Source organism: Eurosta solidaginis, chromosome X (assembly GCF_040869045.1).
Source record: "Eurosta solidaginis isolate ZX-2024a chromosome X, ASM4086904v1, whole genome shotgun sequence".
Classification (NCBI taxonomy): domain Eukaryota; kingdom Metazoa; phylum Arthropoda; class Insecta; order Diptera; family Tephritidae; genus Eurosta; species Eurosta solidaginis.
Window position 1 is genome coordinate 175,330,645 of NC_090324.1, and position 21,787 is coordinate 175,352,431.

At 42.7% G+C, this 21,787-nt stretch overlaps 1 protein-coding gene across 1 annotated transcript; it reads left to right on the top strand.

Annotated features, from left to right (window-relative positions):
- The first annotated feature begins 20,132 nt into the window (after window positions 1-20,132).
- Window positions 20,133-21,387, top strand: LOC137235272 (glycogen phosphorylase-like). The gene is given in 2 exon segments (XM_067758334.1): window positions 20,133-20,228; window positions 20,230-21,387. Coding segments are annotated over 2 exon segments (1,254 nt in total).
- The last annotated feature ends 400 nt before the right edge of the window (window positions 21,388-21,787 follow it).

Sequence of the window (21,787 nt, forward strand, 5' to 3'; positions counted from 1 at the left end):
ACCCTCAAACTGGAGTAAGGGGCGAAAAGCCCCCTTTTCATAGGTTGATTAATATATTGGCTTATAACTATATTTGTGTTTGGGCTACGAAAATTTTATGTCATCAGAAAAAGGACATTTATGCGCTTCCAGCAATGTATAATTTGTCAATTTATTTGTAGAAATGTCAGAGAAACCTGTAACGTAGCAAATACTACGCCACAATATCTATTTCCTATTTAGCGCCCACCCCTAACATCATATTTTCCATTTACTGCCCACCCCTAGTAGTGTATGTACCGACATACATATATACATACATACCGGCCCAACAACCATCGCGCAAGCACAAAGCAAGCCAGCGATGGTGAACGCACAATGCTTGGGAATTTTCATTCGTGGCGCGCTGTGCGCGACAATGCGAGCATACTTCCCAACGTGTTCATAGTTACCTATGAATAAAATGATTGGCCGGAATACACCAGGCACACTTCGCCGTAGGTAAGTGAAGTGCGTGTCGGCCGCCACTGGCGGTCGACAAGGGGTGCCCTTTGGGTTAGGAGGGTGCGTTACAAGGTCGGTTCCACCGATGGTACGCCCCCCTGCTTATCGGACACCCCGCAGGTTTACCCACACCCCTTATTACTCATCGGAAAGGTAATGCACGAGCAGCCTTCTCGGGTAGGAAGGAAACCCGTCCCAACGCCATTGGCGGGGCGGATTTCCCCACTACTCTGGTAGACTGCTCGAGCCAATATAAATACATTGTATGGGCTCCCTTTGGGTCGACGGGGGGTAAAGTTACAAGGTCGGCTCTGCCGATGGTACTTCCCCCCAGGCCTATTGGGCAGCCTTAGCCATATTCCAGGGACTCTCTTTGGGTCGAGGGGGGGTAAAGTTACAAGGTCGGCTCTGCCGATGGTACTTCCCCCCCCGGCCTATTGGGCAACCCTAATATTTTGCTATCATCTCTTCTGAGTAAGACGGGACTCACCCCCCCTATTACTCAGAGGAAGGGTAATGCACGGATATACGGCTCAGGTAAGAGGGGAACACTTCCCAACGCCTGCGGCGGGACAAACTCCCCTACTACCCTAGCCGAATACCCGAGCCAATATATTGTAGTTAGTTAGCCTCATACTAATATAGACACTTCGCCGTAGGTACCATCATCATCGCGATCCCGATCCACGGACATACCATCCCGAAGCCTAGCCACCCTTTGTCATAGCTATTTGGTGAGAGCCACCGTCATCCAGTACTCTCTCTCTGGGCGTGACCCTAACTACCGCCGTCATTACTACCGCCGTTAGCACCCCTTAGCGAGAGCCACCGTTGTCTCCACCACCTCTGCCACCGCTAGCTAGCACTCTATCTCTCTCTCTGCGGAGAGCCGTCGTCCTTGGATTATAATATCAGCGATACTACTTAGTGAACATCTCTCTCTCTCTCTCTCTCTTCTGGATTCAAGGTTGTGGATATTTTAGCCCGAGAGCCGCGTGTGTGTGTGTTCGAAATCAAAACACTAATTAACTGTGTATTTATTTAGGTGGGGGAAGTGGGACCTCCATCCGACTCTGGATTGACTTGAGCATACCTCAGCCTTTGACTAAACCCACCTAATAAATGGCGCCCGAGCAGGGACCCGTCTCCTCAGTCGACTGTGCCAAAACCAACGAGGGCACCAACACTGTAGGAACGGGTTCACCGAACACACAACCAACAATTGACACAAAAATAATCGAAACCACCACCACCACGCTCAACGTCGACTCGCTAAGCTGGATTTACCTGCTGAAGAAGGAGAGGCTAATCGAAGAATGCAAACGCTACCAAATCTACACCGAAGGACATACCGTCGCCGAATTGCGCAGCACACTCAGCGCATACGTCCGAGACCAACGAAAGCGTAAGTCAACAGAAAATCTTTTGAGAGAGGTAGAGATGGAGATCGCCGCCGAAGAGGCCCGGCCAGTCACATCTACGCAAAACACCACGCCGGCCGTCACAATCAAAACAATATCCCTCCAGCGCGAGCAGAGCGGCATAAGTAACACGGAGGTCATGAATACAGTCCGCCGCTGGGATGTACATTACGCTGGAGGCGACACATTATACGACTTCCTGGAAAGGATTGAGGAACTGGCAGAATGCTATCTGATTAAGCCAGATCAACTCCTCCCAACCCTTCCAGAGATGCTGCGTGGCAAAGCCCTTCAATGGTTCCGCCTGCGAAAACAACAACTACACACATGGGCTGACTTCCGCTCCGAAGCCGGAAAATTCTTTTTGCCGAAGCGACACATTAGCCAGCTAGAGGACGCTATCCGCCAAAGAAAACAGACGAGCAGAGAAAATGCCAAGGACTATATCCTCGCCCTTCAGACGATGATTCGCCGCCACCCGACTTTGTGCAAAGAAGATCATCTAGAACGCATATATGACGGACTACGGGTGGAGTATCGACTTTTTGTGAAGCGGGGCGAGTTCCAAACGATAGAGCAGCTTATGGAGCTCACCGACGAGTACGAACTGCTGCGAAGCGAAGAAGCCAAACAGAGCCGACTGTTAGCACATAGCTTAAGCACAGTAATAATCGAGGAGCTGGAGGAGCAGAATGATCAAATAACAAACTCCCTATCGACACTCACTGACAGTTACGATGCAAGAAACACCTGCTGGCGATGCAAGAAACGCGGCCACCGCCGCTCCCATTGCAACAACAAAAGACGACTTTTTTGTTCTAGATGCGGCAGAGACGGAACGCTCTCCAGGGATTGTGCATGCTACGGAATGAACCGAAATATTCCGATAACACCCGCACTATTATCATCCGTAGCCAAAGGGATGGGGAACGACGGACGTTTTTACATACAGGTGTCCATCGAAGGATTGCTGTGCCGCGCCCTGATCGACACGGGGGCCACCGTAACATACATCAATGAAGCCGTAAGAAGGCATCTGGAACGACGAAAGATTCCACCGTTATCCAATCGTCGCAACGTGCAACTCGCCGACCAATCGTGCATTGCGAGCACCCATTCCTACCCGGTCAAGGTCAAATACAATGATCAAACAGCCAGTACGTTGGTGTCTGTTATCCCTAATTTGGCCGAGAGTGTTATCCTGGGTATGGACTTTTTGGCAAAGCGCAACGTTACCGTCTCACTGGATGGAAAGCCCCTTACCACAGCCGGTGCAACCAAAGCAAACGCACCCGTAACCCTGCATTACATAAGAGAAGCGGAACACCTCAACGAAGAGCGAAAGATAGACCCCCTAGAGCTCATAGAAACACATCAAAAAGCACCCACACACCTAAAAGGGCCAAACACTGCCGCAGAACACATACACAGCACAACACTAAAACAAAGTTATTACCCGGCCATCCTCCTCAGCAACAATGGTGAGCAACTCGTCACTAACGCTCCGGCAACGATCCTGAAGGATCATAACATTACCAAACCGTGTGCCCCCCACAAAAATCCTACCGAACGCGTTAATCGCGTTATCAAAACAATGGTGGCACAACGTACGAAACAAGACCATCGGAACTGGCAACGGGAATTACCAGAAAAAGCGTTCGCCATAAGTACGACCCAACACAAATCAACCGCCGAAATAAATTTTAACCGGAACTTCGTTGGGCCGAGAGAAGCACGAACAAAATATGCCATGCCCGAGGAACCGCCTCCATTCGACGCAGTACCGTGGCCCGCAAATAAGCCACGTATACTGGACGCTAAGATATTCTGGGACCCGCCATTAATAGCCGGCCATCTGAACGCCATCGTATGCGACAAACCAACCGCTGGTGACACTATACCGTATGCACCAAACCGAGAACCACACGATACTATTAATGGAAACCACGCCCAGACTTCTTTGCCCGGACTATGGCTAAATCGCAAAAGGGTGTAACACGGCGCGTGGGGTGGACGAAGATCACGCCATAATCAAGCTGAAAGAACACTCCAAGATGGTACGATTCGCTGGCTGAGGAGAAGCAAGATCCGACCTAGTTTGATAAGTTTTCTATACATGAAATGTAAATTTAAAATGTAATATAAAAATGTACATATGTATATACCTTAATCTTGAAATGTAAATTTAAAATGAATTTCTACTTGCAATGTAAATTTAAACTCAAATGAAATGTACACATTATTGTTGAAAAAAAGAGAAGGAAAAAAAAAATCTATCAATCATAATAATAAAAACATCAACGAACACGTATACACACATGTCGGTCGAGCCATCGGATTCAACCGATGATAAAACATACCTGGGCTCTGCCCATGGTAGTTCAGGCCTCCGCGCAAAAACCCTAGAATGCCACAACCTTTCGTCCGCCGAAGTAGGAGGGGGACTGTAACGTAGCAAATACTACGCCACAATATCTATTTCCTATTTAGCGCCCACCCCTAAGATCATATTTTCCATTTACTGCCCACCCCTAGTAGTGTATGTACCGACATACATATATACATACATACCGGCCCAACAACCATCGCGCAAGCACAAAGCAAGCCAGCGATGGTGAACGCACAATGCTTGGGAACTTTCATTCGTGGCGCGCTGTGCGCGACAATGCGAGCATACTTCCCAACGTGTTCATAGCTACCTATGAATAAAATGATTGGCCGGAATACACCAGGCACACTTCGCCGTAGGTAAGTGAAGTGCGTGTCGGCCGCCACTGGCGGTCAACAAGGGGTGCCCTTTGGGTTAGGAGGGTGCGTTACAAGGTCGGTTCCACCGATGGTACGCCCCCCCCTGCTTATCGGACACCACGCGAGAGCCGCGTGTGTGTGTGTGTTCGAAATCAAAACACTAATTAACTGTGTATTTATTTAGGTGGGGGAAGTGGGACCTCCATCCGACTCTGGATTGACTTGAGCATACCTCAGCCTTTGACTAAACCCACCTCATAAACCTTACGAATTATATTGTAAATTCAACGCAGTGCATCACTTGTTCATTTTGTATAACTCTTTTCTTGACAATTTTGGTTACATATATATACAAAAGATTATAAAAAATAGTCTACAGTAAATTCTACTTTCACAAAGGTACGAATTAAAAAGATTAATTAAGGTATTTTTGTTGAATTCTTCAATTTTATATGAAGACGTAAAAAAGGAAATATAAGATTTTACTTTCGTTTGGTACAGAACAAATTTTTTTCGCTTAGAAGTCGCCAAGGTGTAACTTCAATGTTTGACCACTTTTAGGCTTAGAAATTTCAATGTTTGAGCTCTTTTAAGCGAAAAATATTGGTCCTGTAACGAACGATTTCAAAAGCTAATAAAATTAAAAAAAAAGCAAGATACAAATTTATACTAGTTCTTTTTAATGTCTTCATATGAAGTCTTAGAATACAATAATAAAATCTTAAGTAATCTTTCAAATTCGTATATTGATGGAAGCAGAATTGACTGTGCATTCTCTTTAGTAATTATTTGTATATACACATACCAAAATAGTCAAGAAACCTGTTATACAAAATGAACAAGTACACTGAACTTTGAATATAGTTTGTAAGATTTATTTGATATTACTATATATGAATTTACAAATTATACATTGTTGGAAGCCCAACAGTGTCCTTTTTGTGATGCCATAATAGCTTTGTTCGTAACCCAAAAAGGAATAAGGTTAAAAGCCAATATATGAATCAAGCTATGAAAAGGGGGTTCTTGCCCCTAACTCCAGAGTTTGAGGGTATATTGGGTATCTTGCCCCAGGCGCTACTCACAGGGGCGCCAAATGGTCCGCAAAGCAGAACTTCCTGGATAGTTTGTATTTTTATCATAACAGATTTCTGGAAAAAAAAATTGTATACTAAAAAATTCATGCATATATCCAGAACACTTGCGACAGGTTGTGGAATAATTGAAAGCATATGGAGTATTCCATCCCATTTCGACCAATTTTGAACCCGACCTCTTTAGAATTGACTGAAAGTTTTTCTTCTTTTTCTAGCTTGCGAAAGACGTTTTTCAGAAGTTTTTCAAATTTTTTCATCCAACTCAAAAAAGTTATGAATTTTAAAAAAAAACACCGTTTTTGTTTTCAAAATGCTATAACTTTTTCAACAATTGACCGTTTGGGATCTTTTTTTTTTAAATTTGTTTTTAAATGTACTTTTCGGAAAAAATTCAAAAAAATTTGTATAGATTTTTTTTGGAAGTTTTCAGTTTTTCGAGATTTTTCGAATTTCGCCCTTTTTTTGTTTTTTTTTCTCATAAAAAACTTTAATCAATTCTGCAATCACCCCCACTAATCCTGGAGTGGGCCGAGAATTTTTTTTGTTTATTTAATTGAAGAAAAACTTTAAAATTTTTTTTGTTTTTTTTTCGAAAAGTACATTTAAAAACCTTTTTTAAAAAAACCAAAGATCCCAAACGGTCAATTTTTGAAAAAGTTATAGGATTTTGAAAACAAAAACGGTGTTTTTTAAAAATTCATAACTTTTTTTGAGTTGGATGAAAAAATTTGAAAAACTTCTGAAAAACGTCTTTCGTAAGCTAGAAAAAGAAGAAAAACTTTCAGCCAATTCTAAAGGAGTCGGGTTCAGAATTGGTCGACATGGGATGGAATACCCCATATATATTTTTTCTCATGTTCAACGTTACGATAGGAATTATTAAAAAATGCTTAACAAAAACTGTCCAACGTGTATCCGAAATTCGAGACACTCTATGTGAAGAAGCAATAGAAAAAGCGAAGTCTCTTTGTGATAAATGGGATATTGATATAGTAAAACGTGGAAGAAGGCGCTGCAAAATCGGCTAGAGATATTGGTCTTTCCGTAGAATGTGAATTTCTCGCATCATGAAAAGTGTTCTCGATCGTCTCCAACAAAAAGCACGTACAAGACTTACACGACTAAATTACCATAATTTTATATTTGGATTTCTCTTAGAAGTTTGAAATATGTTAAACAGGGATAATAACGACGAAATTGTAAGGACTTGGGTGAATTTTATAATACAGATTTCGATGGAACAGAACTTTTTATCGAAAAATGTGTCTGCAAAATATTACATCGCAGTAGAAAAGAAATTGAAGCTAAAACTCCGTTAGAATTACTTACTTTTATAATCTCGTATGGAGAAGATGTTTTTCCAAACTTGACTATCTCAGTATTACTAATGTATGTTATTACTAACGCTTCCCCAGGCAGTCGGTTCTATGTACCGGAGCGACTCGGAATTTTTCCCGACCAAGGACTGTCATTTCAGTGTGACCCCATATAATTTGTTTCGTCCCTCCCACAAATTGTCATCCTCCCAGCAGCTCCTTGCAGCAGGATTGCTCCATATTCTCTTACTCCGGGAAGGCATCGAATCCAATCCGGGTCCGTCTCCTGACCCCGGTCCTGAGAAATGGTTTTGCTGCATCTGCCGGAAAAGAATCTTTTTAGGACGGTCATACTCTGTTCAGTGTGTCTCGTGCAAGGGATGGTTGCATCGGACAGGTTGTTCTGGGCTTGATCCCAAAACCCGACGTCCACGTAACTTTTATAAATCTTTTGTGGCTCCTTGCTGTTCACACCCAAGGGCATCCCGTAGTCTACGTCTAAGCGCCCCCCCACTACCTTCCAGCAGCCCCGCTGCTCAGCAAGCCACAATAAGTACCCGCTGCTGCTCGCGCCCCACGGCGCCAACAACTCAAACAGCTGCTACCGCTCATAACTACAATCTTCGTAGTAGAGTCGGAAGCAATGCTGAGCAACAGCCCCTGCCCCCGTCTTCTCCCCCCCCCCCTCTTTTCCGGCAGCAATCGTGTAGGTCAGGGAAACAGACTCTTAGTCCCTACCTCCGTTTGCACCGTTTGCCAGCACAGAATATATATGTTTGCGACATCCGCCCAATGCAGCTCCTGCCTTGGGTGGTGCCACTTCCCTAGATGTTCTGGTCTCCGCGACGGCAACCCCCCGACGGGTTTCATCGCGCCATGTTGCCAGGTCGCAAACCCAAATCATCCGGGTACCCCAATGCTTGCCCAAGGACGCCCAGTCCTATGGCCAAAACAGCAATTGCGTCCTGGCCTTCCCCAACCCAGGCGTATTCACCCGTCACTTACCCCTAGAGTGGCGACGTCTCCCCTTATGCACTTCAGAATTCTGCAGTTAAACTGTAATGGACTAGCTGGGAAGATTACGGAGATAGTCCATTTCATGAAGCGGAACAACATCCGCATTGCTGCGATTCAAGAGACTAAACTCACAGCAAGATCTGCATTGCAGACCAGCTCAGGGTATAACGTCCACAGGAAAGACCGCGAGAGCGGAAATGGAGGCGGTCTCGCGTTTATCATACACTACTCTGTGCAATATTATATATTTGATCCTGGAATCGACCGCAGGGACAATGTCTTAGAACGTCAAGGCCTATCTGTCCGGTCAGGCGATGCAAACCTAGAAATCATCAACATCTACATCCCTCCTGCCACCTGTTGCCCCAGTGGACACCGCCCTAATATCAGGGCCTTACTCACTGGCAACAATCGCATTATCTTAGGCGATTTCAATGCCCATCATGATCTATGGCATTCAAACTTGCGCGCGGACAGTAGGGGTGAGATGCTGGCGGATCAAATAGAAGAAACGACGTTCTGCACAATAAACGGAGACGCCCCCACACGTATGGTAGGAAGCTGTCACAGCTCGCCAGATATTTCAATCGTGAGCGCAGAACTCGTAAACTGCGTCAACTGGCAGCCGATGGTAACATTGGCATCCGACCACCTGCCCATACTTATTTCGCTGGAGCGTAACGCCGACTTCATCGTCACTGAAAAACGCACTTTCATAAACTTCAAAAAAGGAAAGTGGGAAGAATATAAATCCTTTATAGACAGCCGCCTAGCTGCCCTCCCTATCCCGAGTGATGCCCGCCAAGGGGAGCGTGTCTTCCGTAAGGTCATTAAATCCGCCTCGGCACATTTCATTCCCGCAGGGAGAATTCCCGAAATCCGGCCCCACTTCCCGGCGGAGGCAGCAAACTTAGCGAGAGAACGTGACCTTATAAAATAGCTTGATCCAGGCGACCCCCAAATAAGGGATATAAACCAACGAATCAGATTGCTTGTAGATGAACACAAGCGGCGAAATGGGAGGAGCACCTAAGAGGTTGTAACCTCTCTACCGGTGTGGGTAAACTTTGGTCCACCGTAAAGTCCCTATCGAATCCGACTAAGCACAAAGAAAAAGTTTCCATCGCCTTTGGCGACAAAGTGCTGTCGGACGCGGAAAAATGCGCGAGCGCTTTCTACCGACAATATATAATGCATCCTACGGTCGACAAAGATAGACGGAGAGCCAATAGACGCGCACATAAACACAAATTCAGCGCTTCACCAATCACCATCACCGCTAAAGAGGTTGAGGACGCCATTGGTCGTGCTAAACCATCCAAAGCAGTGGGCCCAGACGGCATAGCCATGCCGATGCTTAAAAACCTAGGGAAAGAGGGGTTCAAATATTTAGCGCATTTTGCTCCCTTATTTCCAAGCAAATTTGCAGCTAGCCCCTCATCAGCATGGCTTCAGAAAACTCCATAGCACTACCACCGCGCTAAATGCCATTAGCACCCAGATAAATTGCGGTTTAAATCAATACCCCCACCATAGAACAGTACTCGTAGCGCTAGACCTATCAAAAGCTTTTCATACGGTCAACCATGGCTTGTTACTGCAGGACTTGGAAGGGTCTACCCTTCCCCCATGTCTTAAAAGGTGGACCGCAAATTATCTGGGTGGTCGGCAGGCATCGGTGCAATTTAGAAACGAAACATCAAAACCAAGGAGAATTAAACAGGGGGTGCCACAGGGTGGTGTCCTATCCCCACTTTTGTTTAATTTCTACCTATCTAAGCTACCTTCACCACCGGAAGGAGTCACAATCGTTTCCTACGCCGATGACTGCACAATAATGGCCACAGGCCCAGGCCCAACGGTCGATGCGCTATGCAATAAAATAAACGGCTACCTCCGTGATCTCTCCAGTTTTTTCGCCTCGCGAAACCTGGCATTATCACCGACTAAATCTTTCGCGACCTTATTTACAACATGGACGCCCCAAATGTCGACCATTTTGAACGTCCACGTCGATGGCACTACGCTACCGACTGTCTTACACCCCAAAATCTTGGGTGTGACATTTGATCAGGATCTACATTTTGGTGAGCACGCAGCCGCAATTGTTCCGAGAATTCAGAGCCGTAACAAAATCCTCTAATCCCTCGCTGGCAGTACTTGGGGAAAAGATAAAGAAACGCTCATGACTACATACAAAGCAATTAGCCAGCCGATTACGTGCTACGCGTCACCCATATGGTCGCCAAGCCTAAAAATCACCCACTGGAAGAAACTACAGGCCTGCCAAAATACTGCTCTCAGAATCGCCACGGGCTGTCTTCTTATGTCCCCAGAACACCATCTGCATAATGAGGCGAGAATACTCCCCATCAGGGAGAGAAATGAGATGCTGACCAAACAGTTCCTGTTGAATACCCAGAAACCTGGGCATCCCAACAGACATCTGATTGATGAACCAGCACCGCCTAGGGGCTTAAGGAGTCATCTCCGTAAGCATTTTGAGGAAATACGGCACCTGAGAACCCAGCCGTATGAAGTGAAAAAACACAAGCAGGTCCTTTGTGAACTCCATAAACATACGTCGGACCTTTATGCCGGGAATTGCCCGGTGAATCCAGTACTTAACGAAAATTATCCAAAACTTGCGGAAGAGGAACGCGCACTCCCCAGGGAAATGCGTGTCACTCTTGCTCAACTTCGTTCTGGATACTGTAACAGGTTAAACTCTTACCTATCCAGAATCAACCCCGACATACAAAATGTATGCCCCGCTTGCAATGTGTCCCCACATGACACCAACCATCTCTTCAATTGTAATGTGGAACCGACGCCTCTAACACCCCTTTCCTTATGGTCCACCCCTGTTGAAACGGCAAGTTTCTTTGGACTCCCGTTAGAGGATATTGATGACAATTTGTGATCGGTCGCAGCTATTAGGTGGGGCGAGCATTGCTACAACAACAACAACATTACTAATGTATTATAATCATATTATTATTAAATATGTATTTGAGTTTATTTGTATATATCTGCAGCCCATGATAAAAATATAGGAAGGTAAAATCATTCTCTCTTCTCGGCGGCCGTAATGATTTTTTGATTTCTAAAAAATTTTTAAATCTCTCTCAAAAACCTTGTAAAAATGCCAAATCAAACGATAGCAACAAACATTTTAGCGTATTTGACTTTTAAAAATGCCCAATAAAAAATAAAAATCTAATATGTAGATCGAAAATTGGTATGCATTTTTTTAGTTCGGTTAATATTTTTTTTGTTTTTAAATTTGTACTATTTAACCATGCATGGTCATAATTTGCTCATAGCAGCATTCAGCTTACTTTCATCATTAGAGATGTTGCAGGTCTTCGCAGCTGGACGATTCACCTAGTCCAACTGAGAAATATTAATTTGTGGAAGTTGAATTTATCCGACACCTTTTTCCCCCACTTTGGCGTTAAGTGGGACATCCCGATTTTGTTTTCATGACATGCAGAGAGCAGCGCACATATACATTTTCCTGTGTATCATCGACAGAACTAGGCGGCGTAGTCTTTTTCCCGTCCGTTCATGTATGGTTGTTATTTTTGTTGTACAAATCCCTCGCCTCGGTAAATAGACTAGAACACTCAAGAAACTTTAAATAAATTCCTCTAAGGGAGGTCGAAGAAATGGAGCAGTTTCAATATGGTTTTAGCAAAAAAAAGTTGCTACTACAGATTTTTGTTCTACATTACAGACGAATACATGATTTGTACTATAGACCAGGCTGGAGCTATACATAGAGATCGAAGTTTGGGGCAGAATAAAGCGCATATCCTTCGGAAGTGTGCATTCTTCTTCGGTGATGTTTGCAAAGGCGGGAGCCTGAGTTGGAAGGAAATCACAGACCCTGCGTTCGTGTTGCTCGTCATAGGGCTTATGCAGATGTCTTCTTATCTACCTTGGAGGCGCAACTACATCAATAAATTGTCTTTTGGGATGCATCGGTGCTCAGACGTCTTATGAAGATATTCCGTGGCAGTACTAAGGAAATTTGGCAGCCCTGCAACTTTCTCCGTTGCAGCGATTTGAGGATTTTTATGCATCTTTGTGCATTGGGCAATTTCGGATGCAATTGTTGGGGTTCCACAGAAGTAACGTTGTACCATGGAAGTGGCTGTCCAGTTGTTGTGTTATGTGCAATGTGACAATTTTGAATTTATATCCCTTATAAATGTTTATTTTGCAGCATAGTTTTCTTTTGTGGATTCCAAAAAAATATTTTTCCCCGGGCGCAAGAAAATCTCACTACTCCACTGTACATATGTACGAATCGGTGAATTTTTTTATTCGCTCCTTTGGAATATTTCAGATAACAGAAATATTGACGTACATATATTTAAAAATTATTTAATTGACAAAAATCTAAATCTTAACTGTTATTACAAATAATAAGCATATAATAGTAAGCATTTTATTATTAACAAGTAAAGGTACCAAAGTTCGGTTGTAATCGAACATTATATACTTAGCGTGAGCTTCAATTGCACATCTCATTTCAGATAAATTACTTTTCTAAATAACACGTGCCACCGCCCGTTTAAAAAAAAATGTCTCCCCATCTCCTCTTACAATAAAACTTGATAAGTGAAATATAATTGACTCAAAACTATTTTTTGCTAAGTTATTGCTTACTATACTAGTCGACGATCCTTTTTAAACTTGTTTTATATCTAAGTTGCCGTGGTCTTTACTCAATCCAGTCCATTTTCACTAGACATATTTTCTACTATAGGGAAAATTTGTGTACCCAAGTTTATTACGATTCGTTAATTTTTCTTCGAGCTATGGCTCCCGAAACGTAGAAAATCGCTTAGTCATAAAAGAGGCGGTGCCCTACCCATTTTCAAAATTTTAGCGTTTTCCAATTTAGTGTTATAATTCAATTTATAAAGTAAAATTCTATTGATACAAAGCTCTTTTTCGCTAAGATATAGCTTACAATTTCGTCTACGACCCTTTTAAAAATCTTTTATATAAAAGTGGGCGTGGTCTTTAACCGATCTCGTTCATTTTTTCTTGAAATATTTCCTGCTATAAGGAAAATCTGTCTACCAAATTTTATTACGATCCGTTAATTTTTCTTCCAGTTATGGCTCCCGAAACATAGAAAATTGCTTAGTCATAAAAGGGCGGTGCCACGCCTATTTTTTTTGAATTTGAAGCTTTTCCTATTTATTGTTATAAACCCACTTGGGAAATGACATACCATTGATATAAAGCTCTTTTTTGCAAAGATATAGCTTATTTTATTCGTCCACGACCCTTTTAAAAATCTTTTATATAAAAATGGGCGTGGTCCTTAACCGATTTCGTTAATTTTTCTTTAAAGCATTCCTTAGAGTAAAGGCAACGTCTCTGCCGAATTTTGTTACGATAGGTTTAACGATTTTTGATTTATGATTAATAATATTTGTAAAATTCGTTTTATCACAAGTGGGCGGTGCCACGCCCATTTTAAATTTTTTTTTAATTTTTTTCAAGAGTTTCAATATCAGCCCATATGTCAAACTTCAACATTCTAGGTGTATTATTTACTAAATAATCAGGTTTTTTGTGTTTTCCAACATGTTATATATATAAAAAGTGGGCGTGGTTATAATCCGATTTCGCTCATTTTCAACACTAATCTATTCTGGGTCCAGATAAGCTCGTGTACCAAATTTGGTGAAGATATCTCAATATTTACTCAAGTTATCGTGTTAACGGGGAGACAGACGGTCGGACATGGCTCAATCAAATTTTTTCTCGACACTGATGATTTTTTGATATATGGAAGTCTATATCTACCTCGATTCCTTTATACCTGTACAACCAACCGTTATCCAATCAAAGTTAATATACTTTGTGTGCAAAGCACGCTGAGTATAAAATAATTTTGGTTGCATGAAAGTTTGATTGTTTACAATGTTTGTGTGGATTGGTGGGTATTACAATTCATTTTGCATTTATGAATTTAAACATACTGCTTTCAGAATCTATTTGATACGAAAAATAGTGACGTTTATATATAAAACATTAATTAAATTACAAAATAAAAATACTTTGTCATTTATAACCAAAATGTCCAATACTTCACATGGTACAAAAGTTGGGGTGAAAAAAAATATAAAGTAGTGTCTTTTGTATGTCGTGCCACATTGTTAGTTCAAAACTTGAGTGGCACATGCAATGGTGAGGACTGTCTTCATTCTGTTCGCTCCTTAATGTGTAAGTAATTTCCTGAAAATTAAAAATTATTTCAGAGAAATTCATACAAAATTTTAAAGCCAAAGATAACGTTAAATTTATCTTGAAGTAATATTTTTCGAATATATTTAAACTGCCTGTGCTTGGATTCTTACGATAGTGTCCCCAAATATTTTAAAGGACTTGACATTTGCATAATTATACAATAATAAGTGAGGAAGTGGTGCTTTGGTTTAAGAGTGTCATTGAGAAGTTTAGTATATTCCTTTTTGTGGAACATAATACGATCTCTTAAATTGATTACATCCGATTTAGTATATTCAGAAAAAAGTTGTTCGGCCTGGGTGCGTCTGAAACCGGCAGTGGGTAGGCGCACACGGGTCGATCTCGGAATGGATGGGTCACTCGGAATAAATAAAGAAGAACGCAAAAGAGGAATTCCTCGTTATAAAATAATGTTTAATTCCAAAGTGAAAAGAAAAATATACAATAGGTATAATGTTACCTTAACGTACAAAATACTGGCGGTGATGATCCTGGGCGATGTGAACTGCTTGGCGGTTAATCGAGAAAGAGGCCGGTTATCCCGTTGAGGACAACCGCTAAGCCGCGAAAAAGTCCTCTGGTATTAAGGAGGGGAAAAAAGCCACACACACAACAACCCCCACATATACGTGCATGGGTGCTAACAACCTGCACACACACGTGCATGTGTATGAAACGCATGCATGTGCATGCATGCACACAAATGCGGCGTTAGTGTGTGTGGCTGGAAATATTATTAAAACGATAGGGAGGGGCGCCGTCAATCAGGTAAAAGTTTAGGCATTTGGCCTAAACATGCCGCCCCCCTTGCGGTACGCAACATCACAGTCCGCCAAGGATCACCGACCATGAAGAAGAGGAAAAAAAAAATAAAAACTTATAGCTAGTTATATCTAACTTAACATAACGCCGGCCAGTCCGCCGGCTTGGCGACACGCAAGATGGTTTGCGCAGTGTGCGAGCTTGGTTGCTGATGCCTCGGTCATTCGGCACTTTCCCGTTCTGGTTCAAGGCCTGAGCCAGGTTTGCCTAGAGCTAGGGATTGCGAAAAGAAGTAAGAAGATACATGTGTTGATATTTCTTGCCGTTTATTACAAAGTCATTGGAAATGAGTAAGCATAGAATTTTGTTTGAAGAAAATTCAATAGAGATAACTTATGGTAATGATAAATGGTTGCAAACGCACACCTCCATTGTGAATTCATACAAGTGGCGAATTTTTTATAAAACGTTCACAATAGTGAACAGCTTCGATCACCTGTTCAATCGCTGTTCGATTACTTAAATCATTAGCTTAACAGTGATTTTCGACCATCTTTGTAGACGACTGGTATATTGTTTCATTAACCTATTTCAAAAAATGCCGGCATGGCGGATTGCTCAAACTTAATCTATAAAGTTGATTTTTGGAATGAATATTAGTATGTAGTTTGATTTTCTGTATACACATTTAAAGGAAAAGCTGATTTGAAGCACAAAAGTGCAATTTGTGGCACTTCAATTTAATAACGGCTAGTGAAACAAAACCTTTCTTCCATTCTCTGGCCATTCACGACAACCGTTCTCCGTTTATTATTTGACAGGTAGGTATGGCAATGGAGGAAAAGAAAGATTTTTCGTTGGTATGAATTCACAATGCACATCCTTTGCAACCGTGTACAAAAAAAATTCGATAAAGATAAAAAAGTGTAAAAAATGCATGGGTTTCGGTCGTTACCGGACATTTTTATGTTAGGCCTTGGTTGTGCCCGAGAGTACCCAACCGAAGATGGTACTCTGAGCTAGCAAAGGGCCAAACGTGGTGGGCAGAATCCCTGGTAGCATTATTTCCGCATATACGTCTGTCCCTAGCACGAGGCGGATAGGGGCGGATGAATAAAATTGCGGATCCGCCAGACGGAGATGTGCATACGGGGATGCGATGGCGCTGTCGACGCTGGTCGTGGGGGCCATTCGCCGAAAATTGGACACGACCGCCGCATGGGTTGCAATCCGTTTGTTTTGACCGTGTCTTCCTCGTATGCGTAGTAGGCATCCTGCTTGCCCGCCAATGGTGCTGGTAGGGAGTTGGAGCTCCTGGGCGAGCTCATCCGCAATCACTGTGGTGGGGGAGCATCCATCGATTAAGGCGCGAACGAGGTGTAGCCGCCCCCCTGCTTCTATTTTCACGACCGCGGTGGGGGTGATCGCTACCGTCGGTATCATGGTGGCGGTGGCAGCGGAGTGCGGGGCGAGGAGCCCTGCCCGGAAGGTGGACGCTGTGGAGAGCTGCAACGAGCTGTATCGTTGGCTGCGGTCTTGTGTCTGATGATGAGTGTGGTGTCGTTGTTGCAGGCGAAGAGGCCTTGTCTCCGCTCTGCGGTCGCATGGTTGTTGCCTTCGTTGAGGTTCCTTGGTTAGCCGGCGAAGAGACCGAGTCTTCGCTCGGCCGTCACGAATATGGCGCTGGACTGTCGATGTGTTGTGCTGGAGCCGCTTCCTTTCATGCTGCAAAAGCGGTCGAAACGATTTGGCTGCTGGTGTTATGTTCGGGCGAAGAGACCGAGTCTCCGCTCCGGTTCGGTGGATTCGAGCTGGACGAAGAGGCCCAGTCTCCGTTCCAGCATCTGACGCATATAACGATATGGAGTCGTCAATCCGCTCACGGGGTGATTCCAGCTCCTCCTCAACTTGTACACTCCATGGCTTGGAGCGGGCTTCGTGGAATAGCTGTTCCTCTTCATCAATCGAGGAGATGTGAAGCATCGTGTGATGTTTTCCGCCGCATTTTTTACATCGGCCTTGGCTTGGGCACGCGTTCGAGCGGTGGTCTAGAGCCAAGCAATTTCCACAGCAGCTCCCGCGGATCGCTAAGTAAAGACGCTCCTCGGGTTTTTTGGCCCGAAAGATGGGGCACAGGCGTATGGGATGTTGCTTAAAACAAGCGCGGCATTCCGACGTATAACGCATGACGTTCTTGGCAGCGCTTCGTTGCATAGCGGCAAAGCGACCCATTTTTCTGAAAGAAATGCAATATGTTTGACTGGGTCGAGTCATTCTCGAAAATGCGGGGGCGAGTGGTCCCTAGTTGTATTATTGGGGATTTGGGAAATTTTATTAGCGCGCGCATAAGGGGAAACATCTGTCGCTGCATAAACAAAAATATTCATATGTGGCGTGCATTATATGCATGGCCTCTTTCCCCGCACGTTATGTGCCTGGGTCTTTAGTGCCTTATTTTGTTTATTTTGTGTCACCCGGTAGCGTTTTAGTTAGCCACGGGCACACTAGTGCTGCAGAAAAATTAGCCTTTACGATTTTCGGTTCGCACATTCTGGTACCGAACCGGGTAGAAAGTGTATAGCGTGGGTTCTTTTGAGTCGCTGTTATTTGTGTTGTTGGTGCTAAAAACCAACAACTTCCCTGCCCACCACAAAAAAAATGTTTGGACAGCAAATTGTATGCTATGTAAAGAACAAATAAAAAATCTTCGTTTTGGACGAAGAGAAAAATTTGTAGAATGAATCATTTTTTTTTTTTGTATTGCCCTTCACTTATTTCTTCAACTTTTCCCCAAGTACGCTTGTAGTCCTGTTTTATTGATGGCCGTTAGCAAATGGCACGGTTCCCGAAGGGTATTTGGCTCCGGTACCGATTTTTCGGAAACGGGTTCTTCGGTACCCGTTTGCATCATTTTATGCATCCCTAATATAATGTACATTTAAAACTCGGCATATATGTACATACGTTGGTGTAAGTATATGGACAGTCAGTGCACGGACCTTACCACATTGGTAGATTGACTAACTTTTTCTGACCCTTTTTCATTTTCTACTACTACTACCGAGGCCCAAAATCTACCAATATTGTCAGTATTTTCGTATTGAGAACAAATAATGTGATCATTTTGTAAAAGTATTTAATTGCTGAGCACACCAGCTAATATATTTAAGCGGTTACACTAACCACCCCAACGAAATTTGGACAAAGTTGTGCACAAATGGAAAACGGAAATAAATTTGTTTGTGAAATAAATGCTGTAACTGAGCCGCAAACAAATCTGGGCGCTATTGTCAACCTTTTTGGTATGTGAATACTTTTCCGAATAACATGCCGAAATCGGTTGTTTTGTGGCAATATCTTTGGTTCCTTGGAAAATTGTTGTGGTAGTTAAACATTTTTGTAGGTGATTTATTTTGTGATTTGTTTGTTTTACAATGAATTGGGAATTTTTGTTACAAGTATAAACCGTAGTTATTGTTTTCATGAAGCTTCTACTACCATTTTTCGACTCCCAATATTTTGCCTGTAAAAAGGTCCGGGCACTGGTAAATGTTTACTAGCAGCAAAGACAAACATATTGTGCACATTCATACACACCCGTGTATAGAATGTAAATTCCTCTGAATCGAAGCAAACGGTACTGATCGAAAGATTTTTTCCGTTTCTTCATTCTTTTACTACGGCGCGTGGCCATCGTACACGGACATTTCGCTTAATATAAAAATCCTAATAGGACGAACAAAAGGAAAGCTTTAAATTTCTGGTAGCTAGTGGAGAAGAAAAAAATCCGACTTGACGCAAAATCAATTCAATTCTATGAAATTCATTAAATAGTTTTCTTCATCCTATTTGCGTTCGTGAGGTAACATTGCAAATCGCGGTAAGAAGTACAAAACAAACCCGAAGATTCAATGGCAACAAAATTAAACGATAATCCCATTGAAAAATAGTTGGGAGACCGTAATGACTGAAAGTTTAAGTGATACTTAGACACGTTTTTAATTATAAATAAATAAAGCAGAGGTCGTAAAAATGAAAGAAGTAAAGACACAGACGCACACACAAAAAGTGTAGTAAGCCGAAAGCAAAAACGGTGGCGGTGGCCGAAAAAAATTGACGCTTAGCTACGGCTGCATAGTCTTGGCAGCGCTTCCAACGTCAAGTTGAAGGATAAATTAAACAAATTTACAAAATAAATTAATTTTGACTAATACAAGGCGTTGAACGCAACAGCTCACGCACATACAAAAATATGTGCACAGCGCGCTGAGGATGCATACAATAATTTGCCACGCGATGTCAAGCTAACACATCTACTAGGTACCGTACGCAATGGTCAACAATCCGAGGAGGCACGTCAAATGGCAGCAGTGCTATTGCGGCGCTTATTTACATCAGAATTTTCAGTTTTTAAAAGTTTCCATTCATTAAGTAACTCCCTACCACTATATTTTGCGTTGACATACGACGTTTCGTTATTCTGATAAACGTTATCGCACTTGACCCTATATGTAGATGGAAACAGTAATAGTTGTTTGTGATTATTTATTTCTTTGTCCTGGGTGTTTGCAACTGGAGGTGTAATAGTTAAGGTTGTTGTTGAATGTGGGTTGATGTTACCGCAGGTACGATTGCACTAGTACAATTAGTAATTTTTGGAGGATATGACTGGTCGTTTGTAAGGTTTAAACCAATATTGACGTGACTTCGTGGCATATCGTAAAACTTTGGATCCAAATTATTCAAAGGTGTTGTTGGGTTTTCCAGCTGTTTGGGAGTCCCCGAAAAGCACTCACTTATAGGAATGTAGGGATTAGATGATTTACTAAAGATGGGGACACTCTGAGTGCCCAGATAATGTAGTTCTAAAGAAGGTGAGTTTTGTAGTGTGCGGTTTTCCAAAAGCTTACACATAGTGCTATTTCCAAGGTCTAAATGCTTTTCTTTTGCCTATCTATCATTGAAATCGTTGCAAATAGCAAAATTTCAGAAACTTCACAAGGAAATATAATATGGTGGGGCGTTGGATACGCACCCAGCAGATGTACTACGAAACGGATCCTAAACGTGTCTACTATTTATCACTTGAGTACTGTATGGGACGTTCAGTAGGTACAAAATACGATGATAAATTTGGGCATTCAAAGTGAATGTGAAGAGGCTATGTATCAGCTGGGCTTAGATATTGAAGCGCTTGAGGATATTGAAGAAGATGCTGGTTTGGGAAATGGTGGATTGGGACGTTTGGCGGCATGTTTATTGAATTCAATGGCTACTCTTGGTATTGCGGCCTATGGTTATGGCTTACGTTACGAACATGGTATATTTGCGCAAACGATCTTGAATGGTGAGCAACAGGAGGAGTCTGATGGCTGGTTACGTTTTGGTAACCCATGGGAAAAGGCACGTCCTGAATTTATGAAACCAGTTAATTTCTATGGACGTGTTATTGATACGCCTGAGGGTAAGAAGTGGGTGGACACACAGGTTGTGTATGCTATGCCATACGATATTCCCATACCTGGTTATGGTAACAATCGCGTGAATACTTTGCGTTTATGGTCTGCTAAGAGTCCTGTTGACTTCAATTTGAAATTTTTCAACAATGGTGACTACATTCAAGCCGTATTGTATCGTAATCTCGCTGAGAACATTACACGTGTACTCTATCCCGATGACAACTTCTTCGAAGGCAAGGCATTGCGTCTCAAGCAAGAATATTTCATGGTTGCTGCCACTTTACATAACATTGTACGTCGTTACAAAAATTCCAAATTTGGCTCACGCGAAACTGTGCGTCATCATTTCGATCATTTCCCCGATAAAATTGCCATCCAATTGAATGACACTCATCCTTCACTGGCTATACCCGAGTTGATGCGTATATTTATTGATGAGGAGAATTTGGATTGGGGTACAGCTTGGGATATAACTAAACGTACCTGCGGCTACACAAATCACACCGTATTGCCGGAAGCTTTCGAACGCTGGCCCGTTTCATTGTTGGAGTCAATTCTGCCACGTCATCTACAAATCATCTATCATATTAATTTCCTATTCATGGAAAACGTAGCCAACAAATATCCTAGCGACTTTGAACGTATGCGTCATATGTCTTTGGTAGAGGAGGATGGTAGGAAGCGCATTAATATGGCGCATTTGTCTATTGTCGGCTCACATACTGTAAACGGTGTAGCTGCTATTCATTCAGAAACTTCACAAGGAAAAAAGTATACGGTGGTCTCCCATATGAAAGTTGGGAAGTAGAAAAGATCAGTGATAGTTGTACAAGTGGAAATTGCAGTTTATCCATAAGAAATTTTTCAGAATGGTGCATTGACTTCTTTCATATTAGACTCTGGTTATTCAGCGATATCCATAAATGATTTATCTAACTTTTATACTGAACTCGATAAGGGCGTGGGAGCAGCGCAACGTGGTTGGGGAATACTCGATCGGTAATGGGCAATTCCACTACACATTGGTATATTGTCAAAAAAAAAAAAAAAAAAAAAAACGCCCCCGTGTGGCAAGATGACTTTTGAAAACGTACAATTTAGTTTTCCGGCGTGTGCATTTCACGCTTCAACCGGGAGAGTCCACAGCGGTGGCCGGACGAAGTGGTTCGGGAACAAAAAAACAATTTCTACACTAGGACTACGTTTAT